This window comes from Apus apus, chromosome 2, assembly GCF_020740795.1.
Source record: "Apus apus isolate bApuApu2 chromosome 2, bApuApu2.pri.cur, whole genome shotgun sequence".
Lineage (NCBI taxonomy): Eukaryota > Metazoa > Chordata > Aves > Apodiformes > Apodidae > Apus > Apus apus.
The window spans coordinates 17,021,030-17,038,705 of NC_067283.1; the positions used below are offsets into that span (position 1 = coordinate 17,021,030).

General features: G+C 40.7%; 1 protein-coding gene and 1 non-coding gene across 2 annotated transcripts; one reads left to right on the forward strand and one right to left on the reverse strand.

The window, feature by feature from the left end:
- Positions 1 to 204: 204 nt before the first annotated feature.
- Positions 205 to 278, forward strand: TRNAN-GUU (transfer RNA asparagine (anticodon GUU)). Its single transcript has one exon. It is a non-coding gene; the product is annotated as a tRNA-Asn (tRNA).
- Positions 279 to 4,563: 4,285 nt separating this feature from the next.
- Positions 4,564 to 17,233, reverse strand: RAB18 (RAB18, member RAS oncogene family). The gene is made up of 7 exons (XM_051609881.1): positions 17,075 to 17,233; positions 14,504 to 14,559; positions 11,661 to 11,722; positions 9,116 to 9,188; positions 7,212 to 7,330; positions 7,065 to 7,131; positions 4,564 to 5,820 (listed from the first exon to the last, which is right to left on the reverse strand). Exons 1-7 carry the CDS (start codon positions 17,140 to 17,142, stop codon positions 5,642 to 5,644), a joined length of 624 nt encoding a protein of 207 aa, XP_051465841.1. The 5' UTR covers positions 17,143 to 17,233; the 3' UTR covers positions 4,564 to 5,641.
- Positions 17,234 to 17,676: the final 443 nt, after the last annotated feature.

Below are 17,676 nucleotides of genomic sequence, written 5' to 3' on the forward strand. Positions count from 1 at the left end.
ATCTCATCTTTCACACGCTGCAGGAGGTAAGAGCATTTCTTCCTGCCACCCCATCTCTTACAATATTCTGACACAGTAACACATGCGGCTGGTTGCAGCAATGAGCTGGCAGTACTGGTCGGTCAGTGACAACACACGCAGCCACCACCAGCAGCTGTTACCAAAAGTCAGGAATTCAGGTTTTCAGAAGAACACCATCCATCAGTCTCTGTGGCGCAATCGGTCAGCGCGTTCGGCTGTTAACCGAAAGGTTGGTGGTTCAAGCCCACCCAGGGACGCCCTCCCTTTTAGGGGCAAACAGGAACCTCTTGAAACCCAACAACAAGAAGTGTCAAGCCCTGCCCATAAACAGGAACCACCCCAGGCACCAGTAGATGCTAGGGGCCACCCTGCTGGACATCAGCCCGGCAGAGAAGGACCCATAAGCCAGCAAAGTGTCCTTGCAGCAAAGGCAGCAGCACTCTCCTGGGCTGCCCTGGGAGGGCAGCCAGCTGGCAACGGAGGATTTGCCTCCTCCTCAGCATTGGTGAGCCCACTTCTGGAGTGCTGTGCCCAGTGCTGGGCTTCACAGTATGACAGAGAGATACTGGAGACAATTCAGGGAATGATCAAAATTATGACCAAGGAACACAAGCATCTCTCCCATGAGGAAAGGCTGGAACTCCCCAATCTGGAGGGAAGGTGGTGGGAGACCAATCTTATTAACAGGTGTGAATATGTGAAGGGAGGGTGCAAAGAGGACAGAGCCAGGCCTTTTTCAGTGGTGCCCAGTGACAGCAGCAGAGGCAATGAGTGCACTCTGATACATAGGAGTTCATTCCTAACATCAGGAAGCACTTTAATGTAAGGGTGACTAAGCACTGAAAGAAGATTCCCAAGGTTGTGGAGTCTCCCCCCTCAAGACATTAAAAAGCTGTCTGGATACCATCCCAGACAACCAGCTCTAGGTGTCCTGGCTCGAGCAGGGAGGTTGGACCAGTTGATGGCCAGAGGCTCCTTCCAACCTCAGTGATTCCACGATTCAATATGCTGCTCAGGAGAAAAAATTAAGTAAAATCACATCTAGGCAGATGTGATCTGACCTCTGGCACTCTGAATACCCAATTAATCTAGAACTTTGATTTCATACCAAGCTCAGGCAATATCATAGAATGAATTATAGAATAGTTTGGGTTGGAAGGGACCTTAATCTAGTTCCAACCCCCTGCATGGGCGGCGACACCTCCCACTAGATCAGGTTGCCCAAGGCCCCATCCAACCTGGCCTTGAACACCTCCAGGGAGGGGGCATCCACAACCTCCCTGGGTAACCTGTCCCAGCACCTCATCACCTTCACAGGAAATAACTGTTCCCTAATGTCCAACTCAAATCTCCCCTCTTTAAGCTTCAAACCATTGCCCCCTGTCCTCTCACTACACACCTATGTAAAAAGCCCTACCCTAGCTTTCTTGTGGGTCCCCTTCAGATATTGGAAAGTTGCTAAAAGGTCACCACAGAGACTCCTCTTCTCTAGGCTGTATTTATCAGTATATAAAGCCCAACTCCTGTTTCCATAGGCATCTTTCCTTCTGTTCTGCATGACACCTGCCCACAAGGCTTTGTACCTTTGTCGTAACTACCCTGAATTAAAATAATTATGTTTTATGCTGAAGTTCAGATATTATACATAATCGCTATTCAGTATAAAATATAACATTTAAAGTGTATCCTATGTTCCATCACATATTTTAATGAAGTATATTATAACCAAATATTTTTGTTATATTAAACAGTACATTTTCTACATGGCATGCCATATATGCTGTATTATGTGTATATAATGTATTCTATATTAAATATATTCTATATTATTAAAACTGCCTTCAGTTTGGGCAGCTGCTACTGCTCTTCCCTGAACCCGTTTACAGCTTTGCTCCTAATCTTGAGTAGTAATGAGGAGCCCCAGATCTAGCTATGCTAAAGAACAAGTTTCATGCTGTCATCAACACCTTGACAGCCACACTCTTGAGATCACAAAGTCCAGCCTGACAAGCATTAAGAAGTGGGAACCAAGCAGACCTGTTAAAAGGATCCAAGAGAAAGACTTGTTTCCCAGAAACAAGTAAATCCAAAGGTGATCATACATAGAAAACACTAGTAAAGTTTCCTTTCAGTCACAACGTGACATTTCTATTTTAAGGCTTCTTCTGTTTTGTTTTGGGTTTTTTAGGCTTCTAAATAAAGAACTAGAGCCCAAGAGTTCCAGAACTTCATTACGCATTTTGCTATCTTGTATGTAAAACATGCATAGATGCTATAGAAACTTGGCATGAGAGAAAATCTTTAGTTAAGCATCATGACCATTTAAACTCCAACAGAAAGGACTGGATGCTACTCTGGCCCAAGGACAAAACTTCTTTCTCTTGCATTAAAATTGGTGGCAGAATGTAAGCACGCAGCAGTTTGGAAACACACCTTCATAGTTCTTTGCCTGTATAATTTTTCACCAGTATTTAATTAAGGTGCCAGAGGTACTCCAGAATGGAGTGGAAACCTTACAAAGTTTTAAAAAGTTTTCATGGAACGCTTCTCTTTTTCCCCAAAACCTAATGCTGCTAGAGAGTGACTAGGAAAAACACCTTATATTTTGCCATCCAAGGCTCAGCTATCTCTGAAAACCATGTAACATGTGCCTGGCAACAATAACAAGCCCCCTCACACTGTTGTTTCTTTACACCTTCATGAAATATAGCAAGACACTGAAACTACAGGAGCTTTCAACAACATAGCACATACAGGCTGAATGTAGCACCTTCAACTTATCAATCCTCCACAGCTAAACAGCAGTAACTTGCACTGATCACAACACTGGCTGCCCAAGTTTTGCAAGGCTTTAAAAAATGCATCCAGTTCAGCCTCAAAACACAGGATTATTACACTAAACTACAGGGCAAGATTAGGATTATTGTAGTTCACTATGTATCTGGTAAACAAGGGAACTAACCCAGTGAAGCACACAGAGCAGTTGCCATGGAAATGGACACATGCTCATTCTTTGATGAATGACACCCAACAGTTATCTCCATCATCCCTACTAAGGTAGGTTGAAGGATCTCTTGTGTACAATCCTCTGACTGCAACACTCAAAATTGCAAAGACATAGGCTTAAATCCTTATTAAACAGAGGTCAAGATACAGCTTGCAACAGTTTCAGATATGCTAGCACTACAGTTACAACAGTGACAGGGCATTTGGAGATAATGGCGATACAATTACAGCCTGCAAAGAGGAAAAAACTTTGAAAATATGGGAAAAGTCTTACTTGAAAGATGGCAGCTCCCCCTGCCTGCTCCCCCTTAAAAAAAAAAAAAAAGGTGTTAAAAAAAACTTAAAAAAAAAAAAGTAGCAGAGTAACTGATGCTACAGTTGTTCTAACAAATACAGGAGGAATCCACCTCTCCAGTACACAGCTTCTTGACAGAGCAGTAAGGAAAGGTGGTAAGACTCTAGGTGGGCAGACTCCAGGAACACCCACTCCTCAGGGGACATAATCAAACATGCTTAAAAGATGAAGATAGAAGAGCTAGTTGCAAGTCAATTAAAACACAGCTGCTTCCAACAGAAATAATTTTAAAGTGCTCTCAGTTTCACTAAATACACTGCGTTAGAATACTCCTCTCTCCCCAGAAAATTTTTGCAGGGAAAGAAGGAGCAAGTACCTTGATTCTTTTGCAGAACAATAACCACTATTCAGAGTTCCCTGCAGTTCCCCCTTTGACAAGAACTGTCAGATCTGGCAAAGGCAAAATAAAAGATGAATTCAGGTCCTGTGATAAAAGGACCTTTTGTGAAAAACTTAAAAAGAAGCCTCTTCTCAACACAGGGATGCACCCAGACTAGTGGGAAAACAGGTATGGACATAAATCACAAGCATCTGCTAGCATTATGTTACTTGTACAATATTACTAATATAATACTAAAGTAATTGTTATTCAGTTTTAGTGCTCCTAGAAGTTTCCTCTACTGCCAAGCTACAAAAACCAGAAGTTTGCAATGCTAACAAACAAGATTTGCTCAACCCACACACTCTGCATGAAACAGTAATACCATTCTAACATTTTAATACAATATGTATGTGTATTTAATATTACATTTACAAATTTAAGTTATCCTACATTAACAATATTATAGATACAATATTTGATAAAAATTAGCATGGTTGTCAAATTTTGGCATTGTTTTCTAGCAAGTGTAAAACAGAACAGAAACAGTTTCTGTGTGAAGAATAAAGTCTATTTTAACAGAAGTAGCCAAGACCTGCTGCAAAATACAGATCATGTGTGTTGACATTTACGCAAAACCTTCTGGTAACCAAAGGTACCGTCAGCACTGTATTTACAAGAAACTGCCCATAGTTCAGTTATTGATTGCACTATAGTGATTATTTTTTTAAAAAACAAACCAGAACACAGCATCCTTGAATTCTCCTTCCGAAATAATTTGTCTGTAAGAAGTGTCCTTGTTCAAACTGTATGTGCTAGAAAATATACAACTCTACAATAGGAAGAGGTTAGAAAAGTTGAATACTATGGAAAAAAATTTATTAGCCTATACAAGTCTTCTGAAACAAACCATTGGCTTTGATACAGTAAATTCAAGTGAATACTCATTGCAGTAGTATTTTTCCATACAGAGATCAAGAAGCCATACAGCTTCCCATTTAGTGTCTGTGACAGTTTTATTTCTGAACAAGTAGCCACACAAACAGAAATATGATAAAGATCTTCACAGTCACAGTGAGCTACAGTTTGAGATAGTTATATTACAAAATTTCAGAAAACTAGGCATCCCTACTGAAGTGTGGCAAATTGATTGACAATGAAAGAACAAAGATTTCATTCAGACTCCTTGCCAAAAATGAAAACTTTCTATAGCAAATCTAGAGCAGACTGCATCATAAAAACCTAATGAAAGAGAACCACAAATTTAGTATATAAATATCACAGGACTAAAACTCCAGTTAAGCCATCAACTGAAGTGATGAATAAAAAGAAAAGAGGTGTCCCTCAGCTTTGCAAAGGAAGCATTCCAAGCATCTCTTCAAGAAGGTGCTGATACTATGGCCTGTGCCAATTTGTATTTTAGACAGTTCTGTTGAAAGACAAAAATTTAGCAGATTTTTCCAAGTAGTATATAATCTTGCTGTTTTTAATACAATAAAAAAGCATTTACTAGAAGTAACGAAATGTAACATTTATAGCTCACACTGTTTTCAAGATCTGTGCACACTATATAGTTCTATAATTTCAAGAGTATTTTAAAACAAGACACAGCAGACAATGCAATAGTGTTTTTGTTGGATGGATTTCTTAGAATAGTGAGTTCCATGATGCATGTATAGAGTTGTAAAATTTTTAGTGCATTTGTTCTTGCACATTATTTATGCTACTTATAAAAACCTGAAGATTGCAAATTGGGCATGCGTACCGTAACATCTTCAAACTGGAAAAGCTGCAGAACATTTTTCCTACAAGTGTTCACTGCCATGATACAAAACAAGTATGTGCAAACTGCAAGGTCCCTAAAAATAGCAATTAATGAATATATGTACAGAAAGATGTCACTAGCTCTTTATATACGTAAAGAATAAGCTTCCCAAAGTTTATAACATAGAACAATATCCACTACATGCTCCTCCTCCTCCATATCCTTCTTCCTTGTGTGATAACTTCACACCTCTGTTTTGGCTCTCACTCTCCCACAGTCCAGGAGTTTGAATTATTTTTTCAACAAGTTCTTCAAAGGCACACTGTACACCATCACACGTTTTTGCACTTGCCTCTGGAGAAGGGACACAAGAAGTCAAGTGTTACAATAGCTTGCAGTAACTTGTTCAGGATTTCTCTTTCAGTTCAGTCTTAACTACAACCTAGACTTACAACTTCAGTAATAGAAGAGCTTCCAAGCTCAATGTCACTAGAATACATGGAGACAGTTATAGCTTAGCTTTATTTTACTGTGGAAAGCACTTCAGTAAGAAGAAAGGAGGGTTTTCCTAATGTAAAATGTCTGATAAACCTGGTTGCTGCTCTGCACTTCAGTTCTGTACATTAGTCAGAACTACAGTACCACATTACCATAAGAAGCAAGGATCCATACTGTAGGATTCTGGGTCAGCCTTCATGACACAACTAATCTAATAAGAAGCAATTAGGTATCTCATTCCTTCTGCAGTGAGCAGAATTCTAGGTAATTTCACTCAGGAGACTTGCTATGGCTAAGTCCAAGAAGTTTGCTCACAGGGTATATTATGAGAGCAAAAGATAGTGAAGCTAGTCCCACTATAGCTTCCCCTGTTCTTCTACATAGCCATGCAAATACTTAACATGTAGCACACAGATATATGTATTTATAGTTCAATTTTTGTGTTTCTTTTCATGTCAATAAACTGCTTTGCTACTGGAGTCATCCTATAAAGTAATTTGTGCTGATCCTTAAATGAAACATGCATAAAGAATCACTTCACCACCTACTTTATCATTCAAAGAATTTGCCTACAAGACTCATCTCACAGCAAGATGAGACCAAGATATTTACTCCCGTCATGCTTATGTCACTACCCAATCCCATCCACCATTTATAAGTTATTTACATTCTACCTATTTTTACATCCCAGTTTTAATACAGATTTCTGTCAAGTACCAGCTCTTCTGCTATGCTGAAAACTGGCCACTAGTACCATTTTTCCCTTTTTCGTATTGCTTCTGTACTAATTTAGCAAGTAGGCTTGGAAAAAAACTAAGACAAAACCTCAAAAGTTTTGTCAGACTACAGCAGAGCCTGTATTCCACCTTTAATCCTTATGCATTTCAGTATACCCATGTACAATTAGATTAGATACCTGGACATATTTAGGGACTATTTTTGAGAAGATGTGAATACCCGGTATCTTTGTACCTACTGTGGCTGAGAAATATAATTAACTGGATTGTACCTATAAAGACAACCAATTCTACAGAAGTGGTACTTTCCATTATGTAGAAAAAAAGAAATCAAGTAGAGATCTCTGTAAATGTCTAACATACCTATGAACAACATGGAATGTTTTCTGGCAAATTTGAGACCTTCATTTCTGTCAACTTCACGGTTTTCCTATAATAAGATATAGCATTAATATGCATTATTAACAAAACACATCAACAGATTACTTACTTCAGTTGAATTCAGTTTACCTTATCAATCTTGTTTCCAACTAGCATTTTCACTATGTCATTCCTTGTGCAGTACGTTTCCAGTTCATTTAACCAGTTGTCCAGCTTTACAAAAGTATCTCTTCTCGAGACATCATAAACTGAAAGATATCAGCAATATTATTTTCACAGTATTTTTCCAGGAAATACAGTTTATGATCAACAGTTACATTCCAAAAGGAGCAAAAAACTATGGTTTTTTGAATTTGAAAACTGAAAGTCTCAATTTACTTACTACAGCAAGACAACAATTGCAAAAGAAGTTCAATATCCACCAGCTCAAATCTCCAATGGTACGAACAAAGAGAAACTCTTAAGATTCAGTCATCTCCTGTTCCCAGGCTCATTCATGTTGAGACATCTTAGCTTACAGGCTGGAGATTATCATTCTCCAAATGATTCTACACTTGCAGATTCCTGATGTAGGACACTTACTAAGTTCAGTACACAAATGGCATACAAAGAGGATGGCACTACCTTCTGCATGGAGCTAATGAGGGATAATTAAGACTTATGTAACACTGCAGCTATGTTGTCTTAGCTAAACTAATTCTAGTGAACTACTGGGTTTTCCACATTTTTGTGTTTCAAACTATTTAGCATTTGTGTGGGATATAGTAAGCCACATTATCAGCAGAAAGAGCAGACAAAAAGCTGGCCTTGTTAAACTTGAAATCCACTAACCAGTGACTATCTAACAGCTACCATTTCAAGCTATGAAATTATTTTTTCCTTCATTCTCATACCCCATTTGCAGACAGGCACACACAGTTGGTTTCAATCAAATCTATAGCTTGGCTTGCAGGAACAAACTTATTTTTAGAAAATCATTTAACAAAGAAATAGTCAGGAAAAGATTATTATATAAAATGAAAGAGCAAATCTCAACAGCAGAATGTTCTAGCTTCCAAAGAGCGCTTGCTTACCTCTGCAGCTTTCAATATTAAGTGGCAGGTTCAGTGCCAGCAACTAAGTGACTTGACAAGACATGCCTTGACAGCATCGTCCTACACCAGGAAGACTATGCAACTCAGACTTGGGAAACACTACACACAAAACAAAACCTACCATGAAGTCTCATGACAGAGGTTATTCCAAGTTAAACAATTTCACTGGACACAGTAACTTACTAAGAATCTCTCAAGTCAGACACAACCTCAAAAAAATGTAAAACTTACTTCCCTGCCCTTACTTTAGTTAGCTCCTCACTTTTAGCAGTGGAGACACAGAACTTCAGAGCTTTGTGCCTACTTAACAGGTTTCCATATATGAAACAACAGCAAGAGACTTAGTGACTTCCCTGTGAAGTTGCAATTATTTGGGTTAGCCTGGGTTCCTCCCAGATAGATTGCTGCTTTTTATGCTCTCAGCTAGCCTTTTCTAAGTGGTTCTGACTGTGTAACATACCATCAGCATAGAGACACAAATAGCAAAAAATCCCAGACTCCACAGTGTTTATACTAATTTCATTTAAAAGAGAAATAGGGAGGGAAAAAAAAAAGAGAAACGTATATACAGACTGATACGGAAAGAACACACTGAGAGGAAGGGAAAGATATTTTTCTTTTTTTTCTATGGACTTAGTAAGCACAGGCAAAAAACCCCCAAAAGTAATAAATAAAAGGCAAATTCCTGGCAGCACAGGCACAGCTCCAAACTGTCCCTTCAAAGAGCAGCAGCTTTTAATCTCATGCAAAAGTCCGTGATTCTCAGGCCACTGAGACGCACTACACGAGAAAGAGCTAAAACATCAAATTCAAGATCCACAACATAGCTACAATGATCTTGAAAAGCAATTAGATATTACAGGAAGATTATATGAGCTTGTGTAACTCCAATGAGAAAACCACAAACTTATTCAAAATAGTATGCAAAGCTATACTTACCTAGAATAACACCTTGTGCACCTCTATAGTAACTGGGTGTTAATGTTCTGAAGCGCTCCTGACCTGCAGTATCCTAAAAAGCCATTCAGAAAGTTTTGTTATTTACAATTTGAGCATCATCTAGTTTAGCTCTAATATCTAGTACTAGTTTAGCATCTAGTATTCTACTCCTAATGAACATAACAAATAAGATTCCAAGTATGTTTATTCCCTCCCCTGCTGTTTTACTGCACATTAACTCTGATTTTACATAGTTTGTCCTGGGAAACACCCTTAAATGTTAGGTGTGGTAAATAAATGGGATATATAGAAATAAGACAGCCATTTCTGTGGAAGCATTTGTTCTGCAACTAGTATGGCCACAACCAGCAAGAAAGAAGCATAGCTGCAGTATTAAGACTTTGCACAAAGCATCAAAAACAATGGCAGCAAAACTAGTTCCCTTATTTCAATCACTTTAATCCAAAATTTTATTTAGTGCCACTGTAAACACATCTAACATGCTACGACAGAGCTGAAGCATAAATAAGTCAGAGGCTTTTCTGGTTTTAACTAAAGTTGAACTTACATCTTCAAATTTCAAGTGTCAACAGCGCAGCAAAAAAACCCCTAATACTAGAATCATAGAATGGTTTAAGTTGGAAGGGACCTTAAAGATCACCTAGTTCCAACCCCCTCTGCCATGGGCGGAAACACCTCCCAGTAGACCAGGCTGTTCAGGGCCCCATCCAGCCTGGTCTTGAACACTTCCAGGGATGGGGTTTCCACAACTTCCCTGACCAACCTGTTCCAGTGTCTCACCACCCATACACTAAAGAATTTCCACCTAATCTCTAAGCTAAATCTCCCCTCTTCCAGTTTTGAACCATTACCTCTTGTTCTCTCACTATAAGCCCTTGTAAAAAGCCCCTCTCCAACTTTCCTGTAGGCCCCTTTCAGGTACTGGAAGGCCACTATAAGGTCTCCCTGGAACCTTCTCTTCTCCAGACTGAAGAGCCCCAACTCCCTCAGCCTCTCCTTGTAGAAGAGGTGCTCCAGCCCTTGGATCATCTTCATGACCCTTCTCTGGATTTTCTCCAGGAGCTCCGTGTCCTTCTTAAATTGGGGGTTCCAGAATTGGACACAGTACTACAGGAGGGGTCTCATGAGAGCCTAGAGCTCTTTATGATGAATTTATACTGCACACTCATTGCAGACTTCATGCACTGAAGATTTAAATAACTTCATCCAAGTTACCTCTGGTTAGAAGTGACACATAAACACTGTAGATTAAAAATGGTTCCCTACAAGAACCTCAATAACCTAACTGACTTCCAACATTCTACAAGCCACTCAGAAAGTCCCACACATCTCAAACCGGTTTTGTGTCATGATAAACCTTTACAAGCTTTCATTTTCTGTTTCACCTCAGAATTATTTATTCATATTTGTCAATATGAAAGAAGATAAGCCTTAAGATAGTCCTATGTAATGTTTTCCATCCCATGATCACTCATCCTTCTGCTATCAGTCTGTTTTTTCCTCTTGTATGTCTATTTGTCTGTCAAGCTGTTGCAGTCATTTTCCTGGTCAAACCCATTTATTTTAGTGATTATTACTACTGCCACAGTAGAACTTAAGTCCTGTTTGTTAGTCAACCTATGCAACACCTGCAAAGCAACAGAGCACTGCAATATATATTTAATGTTCCACTACTACTTTCCAAGGAAATAGAAGTCACGTATCTTGCATATATGAGAAGGTTTTATTCCTGCTTGCTACAAGAAGTCACAATTGGCTTTGCATATTCAAAAGGTGCTTCAAGTCACACCAGTGTCCAGGCTGGTTTGTAGAACAACAAAGGTTTTAAGAAAGTTTGGAAATAGTTTTTCTTTCTTTACTCGCCATGAATTTAGAAGTTCTTCTTTAACTAGAGTAGATGTTGAACACTCCAAGGCTAAGATTACAAACACTGCCTCTCCCTCCTTCAGCTGTGTATGTTAAAAATAACACTGATAACACTGACCTGGAGCCTATGAAAGTCTTTGTATGAGGGCTACTAAGTTTTTAGGCTAAGAATATTACCAGGAGGAAACATTTTAGCATAAATTGAGCATGCAACAATAATTCTTAACCTATCAATACACCACTAAATTTTGCCTAGAACATGTAGGTTAACTGCACCTTTTCAAAACCTGCCAAGTACAGACAAGAACGACATATACAGGGAAGTCTCACATTAGTGAGGACTAGGTCTTTAGAAGTTAAAACAGTAACTCATCTTAAAAAATGTAAAAATGGACACATTCAAACTTTTAATGTCCAACTGATTTAGTATCATTTTATTCCTCATTTTCTCTACTCCTACAGCTCACAGGTGACAGAATTGCCCCATTAGCCAGCTGCCCTACAGTTCATTCCACCTTCTGAATGGATCAGTAATAGCCTCCCATTCCTCCAAATCACCTCCATATTAAACAGAAAAGGATTCTATACAAACTGCATTATATAAGCCATCGGTATTCCTAAAGTGAAGCAATACATTAAAAACTTAGGAGAGACTTACCCATATTGCTAGTTTAGCTTTGTTTCCATCAACTGAAATAGTTTTCACCTTGAAGTCCACACCTGGAAGAGGAAAAATATTTAATTGTTCAAACATACTACAGCTATTTTTGAAACAGAAAGAAAAATAGCAAGCTCAGAAAACAAGTTGCAACGAGCAGGAAGAGTAAGTTTCATTAGCTATTTATGAACTTTGCTCAAAGCTGAAGGTTTTGTTGCTGAAAGGCTTCTGCAAAAGCCTAAAGGCTTTTTAAGCCATTGACTAAAATATTTTATGGAAGTAAGGCAAATACTGCAATTCCTGTATTGAAGAATATATTCCAGGACAAATATTCAAGTTTATAATTCAAACAGATTAACTTTCTATTCATTACTCATACAAGTATTCCCTTTGAGTATGTGTGTGGCCTTGAGGAACAACATACTTTCAAAATAAAGGAAGATGCATTCAGGTATGTATTTGCTCTGTTTTCCTATCTCAAACAATCTGACCAAGGCCCATCAAGATGATTATGCAGAGGTAAACCAATACAGAGATTTATCCACTACATGATCACTGTCCTGTGAGAAATACTGTTAGATTACAGTAATTTCTCTAATGAACAGGTCAAATAAGCTTTGGATTATTTGAACACACAGTCTCTCTCTTACAGGGATTCCAACATCAAGAATTCACCAATACCACACTCAGTGATCAAGAAAAAACAAACAACATGCTAACAGCTCCACTGCTGCTAAGTCATCTACCACAGTATCTAACAGTTCCCCACATCCTTTATTAAATACACAGGAACTAGCAGCCTATCACTTGGCCCAAGAAAAAGCTGCACAAAGCTCAAGCCAAGGAGAACGAGATGTTAATGACTGTGCAAATTTCAAGGATACAGCAACACACATCAGTTTGAGAGGCTGGGTACAGTTGTGATTCATTTTTCTGTAATTTAATCCTTAGGTTACCAAGAGTGAGTAACTGGAAGTATGCTTAAACTATTCTCGAGTGACTCTCACTTCCTACCAGGCAGCAGTCCTGAAATGGAGTAGTAGCGTGGAAAGTTAATACCCTTATATGAACAACTTTCAGGTGTAACAGCAAACATTTTGTACTTTCACTTACAATGGTAGTCATCATACTTGCTACGAGTTCTGGTTTTAACTATACTAACACAAAATGTTTCAGTAGAGCCTCATGATTAAGTGTACTACACATATATATTTTCAAGGCCATGCAGATTACAGGCAAGTGCAAACAGCTGCCAAAATGTGTTCAACTTAGTCACAGAGGGTGTACAGGATATTTAAGAAACTTCACTGGAAGCAGATTTGCAACTTCACTGCAACTGAGGTTTAAATTAGTTTTGTTTAAAATACACACAATATTTATTCCACTTTTTCACAGCTCCAGCTCTCTAGTACTCTCTGAAGCATCAAGTGATTTTCAGACTATGCTGTGCATTAAAAGCAGCCTGTACTCTTTATTTCAAGCACAATTTTGCCAAAGTACATTAACTGTTGCAGTAACTGAATAGAACTCCATATTTTCAAGAACCAAGACTCTTAAGTCCCTAACTCAGCAGTAATATAATGTTTCCTGCCACACACAAAGATGGTATATTAATCGAGAATTGTGTATAGAGGCTTGGGGAAAAGTGAGGCTGCACCTCAAGTACTGTGTTCAGTTCTGGGCCCCCTACTGTAAAAAGGACATTGAGGTGCTGCAGCATGTCCAGAGGAGAGATACCAAGCTGGTAAAGCGACCAGAGAACAAGTCATAAAGAGTGGCTGAGGGAACTGGGCTATAGTCTGGAGAAAAGGAAGCTGAAGGGAGACCTCATCACCCTCTACAGCTACCTGAAAGGAGGTCGTAGAGTGGTGGGTGCTGGCCTCTTCTCCCAAGTAACAAATGATAGAACAAGAGGAAATGGCCTGAAGTTGCAGCAGGGGAAGTTGGTATTACACATTAGGAAGAATTTTGACACTGAAAGTGGTCAGGCACTGGAATAGCCTGCCCAGGGAGGTGGCTGAGTCACCATCCTTGAAAGAATTCAAGAAACATGTAGATATGGTACTTCAGGGCATGCTCTAGTGGCCGAGACTGTGGGGGTTTTTGTGGGTGTTTTCTGGTGGAGTGTGGTTCTGGGTTTTTGTTTTGTGTTGCTGGTTGGACCCTGATCTGAGAGGTCCTTTCCAACCATGATGATTCTGTGATTTGTGATTCACAGAACAGTCACTATTGTTTTACAGGCCAGTTCTTAGAACTTTACCTCATTCACAAAAGACTACTCTGCTAGCAAGTTGACTCAAGTTGATCCTAAAGAACATGCTGTACTGCAAATTTTTCAGCACTCAGCAGTAACTTTTAAACTAACGGAATCTCTTCCTCCACTGTAATTGCATATTTCTCTCCCTTAACTGTAAAAATCACCATTGCTCAGCCAGGATGTCCAAAGCACACAGCACATTCTTTTACTCATTAGTCTTGCATCAAAACCTGTAACTGTATGTATTACAAGTCTACCAAATACTTAATATAACAAGAAAAAGTATGTCATAGTAGTTTCATGACCTGAAGTACATATAGTGCCAAAACTATTTAGATTGGGTGACACTTGTATCTGTTTTCTTAGCCAAGGATACATTTTTGCATAATGGAAAAAACACAGGCCAGTACAGTCAATGCTCTACAGGAATGACCAATGCATGCTAGAAATGTGTTCACATCATTCTTTCCTTAAAGGGAAGCAGGCGTGTCTGAACTTCACTACAGGTTGGGCAAGTCTGAACAAACTGCAATTTTGTACCGAAGCCAGTAAAAATTTTTTTAAGGTAGAATCAGCACATACTTACCAATTGTTGCTGCAAGTTCTGGGTCAAATGTATCATCTGTGAACCGAAGCAGAAGGCTGACAGAGGGAAGAAAAATAACAGTTAATATTATCACACCATATCCATAGCTTGGTGGAAGTCCATACAGTACAAGTCCGAAAGTAACGGCAAGATTACATAGTTAAATAAAAACATGTATTTTTCCATAATTTCTCTCCTACATAAAACAAAGAAGGACCATTAAAATAATACAGTAGACATGCTCTACTAGAGGATAACAGACATCTTCTCTGCATCTACTGCCAAGCATGTCTCTTTGAAAACAAAGGTCCGCATAAGTTGTCAAATCAGTTGCCTGAACAGTGATACGGTCTGCTTCTCAAAGCATTTTACTCCTTACTCTATTTTTGTTCTTCCAGAATTCAGGACAAAAGTAAGATTTTGATGTTGTTGTTGTTTCATATTGCCTCACAGAGTATTTGTGTAAGCTTGAGAAGAAAATTCCCAGTCAGCTTTTTAACCCCAGAAAAAACTCCTTGAACTAGGCACACAGTTAAGGGCTACACCCACCAGAAATAAAGATGCAGAAGCTCAAAAGTAGAATTAACCCACCACTGTTCTATAATTTTGTATCTTTTTTGTATATAAGGACTTTCACACACACATTTTCCCCTATCCTGATGGATAAGTTTGCTACCACTAGAACAGCTACAAGTAGGATTTACCAGCACATCACACTGGAGTAGTAGGGTTCCTCAAAGAAGTGCCCATAATATCCCACTCCACTCCAGCCAAATGTAACTATTTTGGCAAGAGGAGAAGTTTCTCAGTGTACTGTTTTTAAAATCACCAGTCTTGAGCATCTGTGGCAAGTGTATACTCCCACAAGGCAGACAGCTGCTTGCTATGACTGACAGCTTTTATCAGTTTCCAGGCCACAGAAACCAAACAAAGGCCTTTTTTTTCATCTTCCCCCCGTCTTTTTCCTCTCCCTTCTTCTCTTTTTGCACATGAATTTAGCAACCAAGTACTTTTTAGCATTTGGACACAGTGCTGAATTGGCAAAAAAAGTGACTACTAAAATTCCTTTACTTCAATAACCCTGGGTGACAACTCCAAAGTTAACCAGCTAGCCATAGCTCAACCCCAAAAACAAATGGTAGCTTTAGTTACCAATTTTCTTTTTAATAGACAGCATACAGGTATTTACTCATACCTTTAGACAGTTGTATCAGGACACTATTGAAGATCAGCTACTCTTAGTTAAAACCAAAACTAGTTTCACTCAAAATAGACAACATATGGAAACCTCATACTGTCACATGAATAAAAATTTCAGCTTACAAGACTGAGTGCTAAGCTCAGCCAACCCCGACTTTCCCCACCCTTCTTTCATGTACAGACGTTTTGTACAAAGTACAGAACACTCACAGGGACCAGGTTTAAGACAGCATTTGGTTCAAAGTCAAGACTCTAAACAGTTACTATGCCATTTTAATAAAGGTTTAGCATCTGACCTTTCCTAGTCAAGGAACAAGTTAAGTGACACAAATTCAGGTATAGTTCAATATTAAGTTCCTGTACCTGAACAACTGCAGTGTTATAATTTATAATTTCATAGCAATTTTATTTTCTCTACATAAAGCCTCTTTTAACAACCTTTCTGATATGAAGATACAAGCAGGTACACACAAACACTGTGCACACTGTCTCACAAAACACTCCTCCATATGGCCACATATAAAAGAGATTACCTCAACTAAAAGAAATCTGCTCAGATCATATCTGTCACCAGAGGCACAATCATACTGGACTATGAATTCCGTAGCTAAATCAAAGGAGCGACTGCCATATCTTTAACAAATAAGGCTTTGCTTTTTTTCCCTAATCAGCAAATTATGTTATTTAGGGTCGTGGTAGAAAACTCAGATTTCTGCCATAAAAACAGCAAATCTAACATAACTAGTGTGGTACAAACCCAGATGCTCTTCTGCATTTACATCTCACGTCTTTTATTAAGACCTATGGCACTAATAAAAAAAAATAAAGAAAAATAGTAAGAGTCAAAAAAGGCAGGAAAAGGGCAGGGAGTGTGTAGGGGAACGAACTTAAAAGTATAATTACCCAGCAGAAGAATAAACAGTAGAACTACTTCACTGCCTACCTTATATGCCCGTGTCACGCCCCTACACCCAGTGCTGGGTCACTCGTGACGCTACATGTACATATTATGGACTAGACTAACAACCAAATGCTACGAAGACGTAGAAGCTCACCTCCCTCCACTCAACACAAGGCTGCCCAGATCCCCCGGGCCAGACCACCCGAGCTACGCTTATCTTCAGTTTCCAGCTGGGTCAGACAGACAACAGCTCTTCCCACCTCTCAACAGCGGCTGGGGAAGGGCTGCGGGAGAGGCAGGCAGCCCCGAGCAGGGGCAGCCCCCCGCCTTCAGGAGGGCTGGCCGAGAGGGCGCACGGACGCCCCCCCCGCAGGGCCTAGTCCTCCTCAGGGCAGGCCGCGCCCAGGCCAGGCGCAACCAGTGCCTGACGTCGTGGCAGGAGAGGCTGGGGCAGACGGGCACCCCCTCACCTGGACTTGCCGACGCCGCTTTCGCCGATGATGAGGATCTTCAGGGTAGTCAGCACGTCCTCGTCCATCCCGTCAGCGCGCCCGGCCAGGCCCGACCCCCGGTCCCGGCCCCGGCCCCGGCCCCGGCCCGACCGACGCTCCCTGCGCAGCCGCCGCCTGCACCTGCGCCTGCGCGCGCCCCGCGCCCCCCGCTCCGCGCATGCGCCTGGGGCTCCTCGGTGTGCCCGGGGGGGGGCGGAGCGCCCCGCGCCTGCCGGTCGCGCATGCGCAGAGGGGCCGGAGCGGAGCCGCCCGGCGCTTGTTTACCGGGGCGGGGCCCGCGCTGCGCATGCGCGCCGGGGCGGGGCGGTTGGGGCGGGCGTTGGGGCCCGGGAGGGGCTCGGGGGGTGGTGGGCGCTGCCCGGGGCTGCCGGGCTGTGTTTTCGGGGGCGGGGGAGAAAAGGAACGGGAAGAATTTCTGAGGGGAAGGAGGAGGCGTGAGGCGGCTGCGGCGGCCGGCGGGTCTGTGCCGGAGAGCAGCCCGTGGGGAGCCCGCTAGCCAAAAGGGGCTGGTTGGATGGCAGGCGCTGCAGCGCCCAGCAGTGCAGGCTAGTTGATACATG

Excerpts from the sequence above, each read along its gene's own strand:
- RAB18 (XM_051609881.1), bottom strand. The coding sequence starts at position 17,142 with ATGGACGAGGACGTGCTGACTACCCTGAAGATCCTCATCATCGGCGAA. Across the intron at positions 9,189-11,660 it reads AAGCTAAACTAGCAATATGG|GATACTGCAGGTCAGGAGCG; the intron begins GTAAGTCTCTCC and ends ATGGCTTTTTAG. Across the intron at positions 7,132-7,211 it reads TTGGAAACAAGATTGATAAG|GAAAACCGTGAAGTTGACAG; the intron begins GTAAACTGAATT and ends ATCTTATTATAG.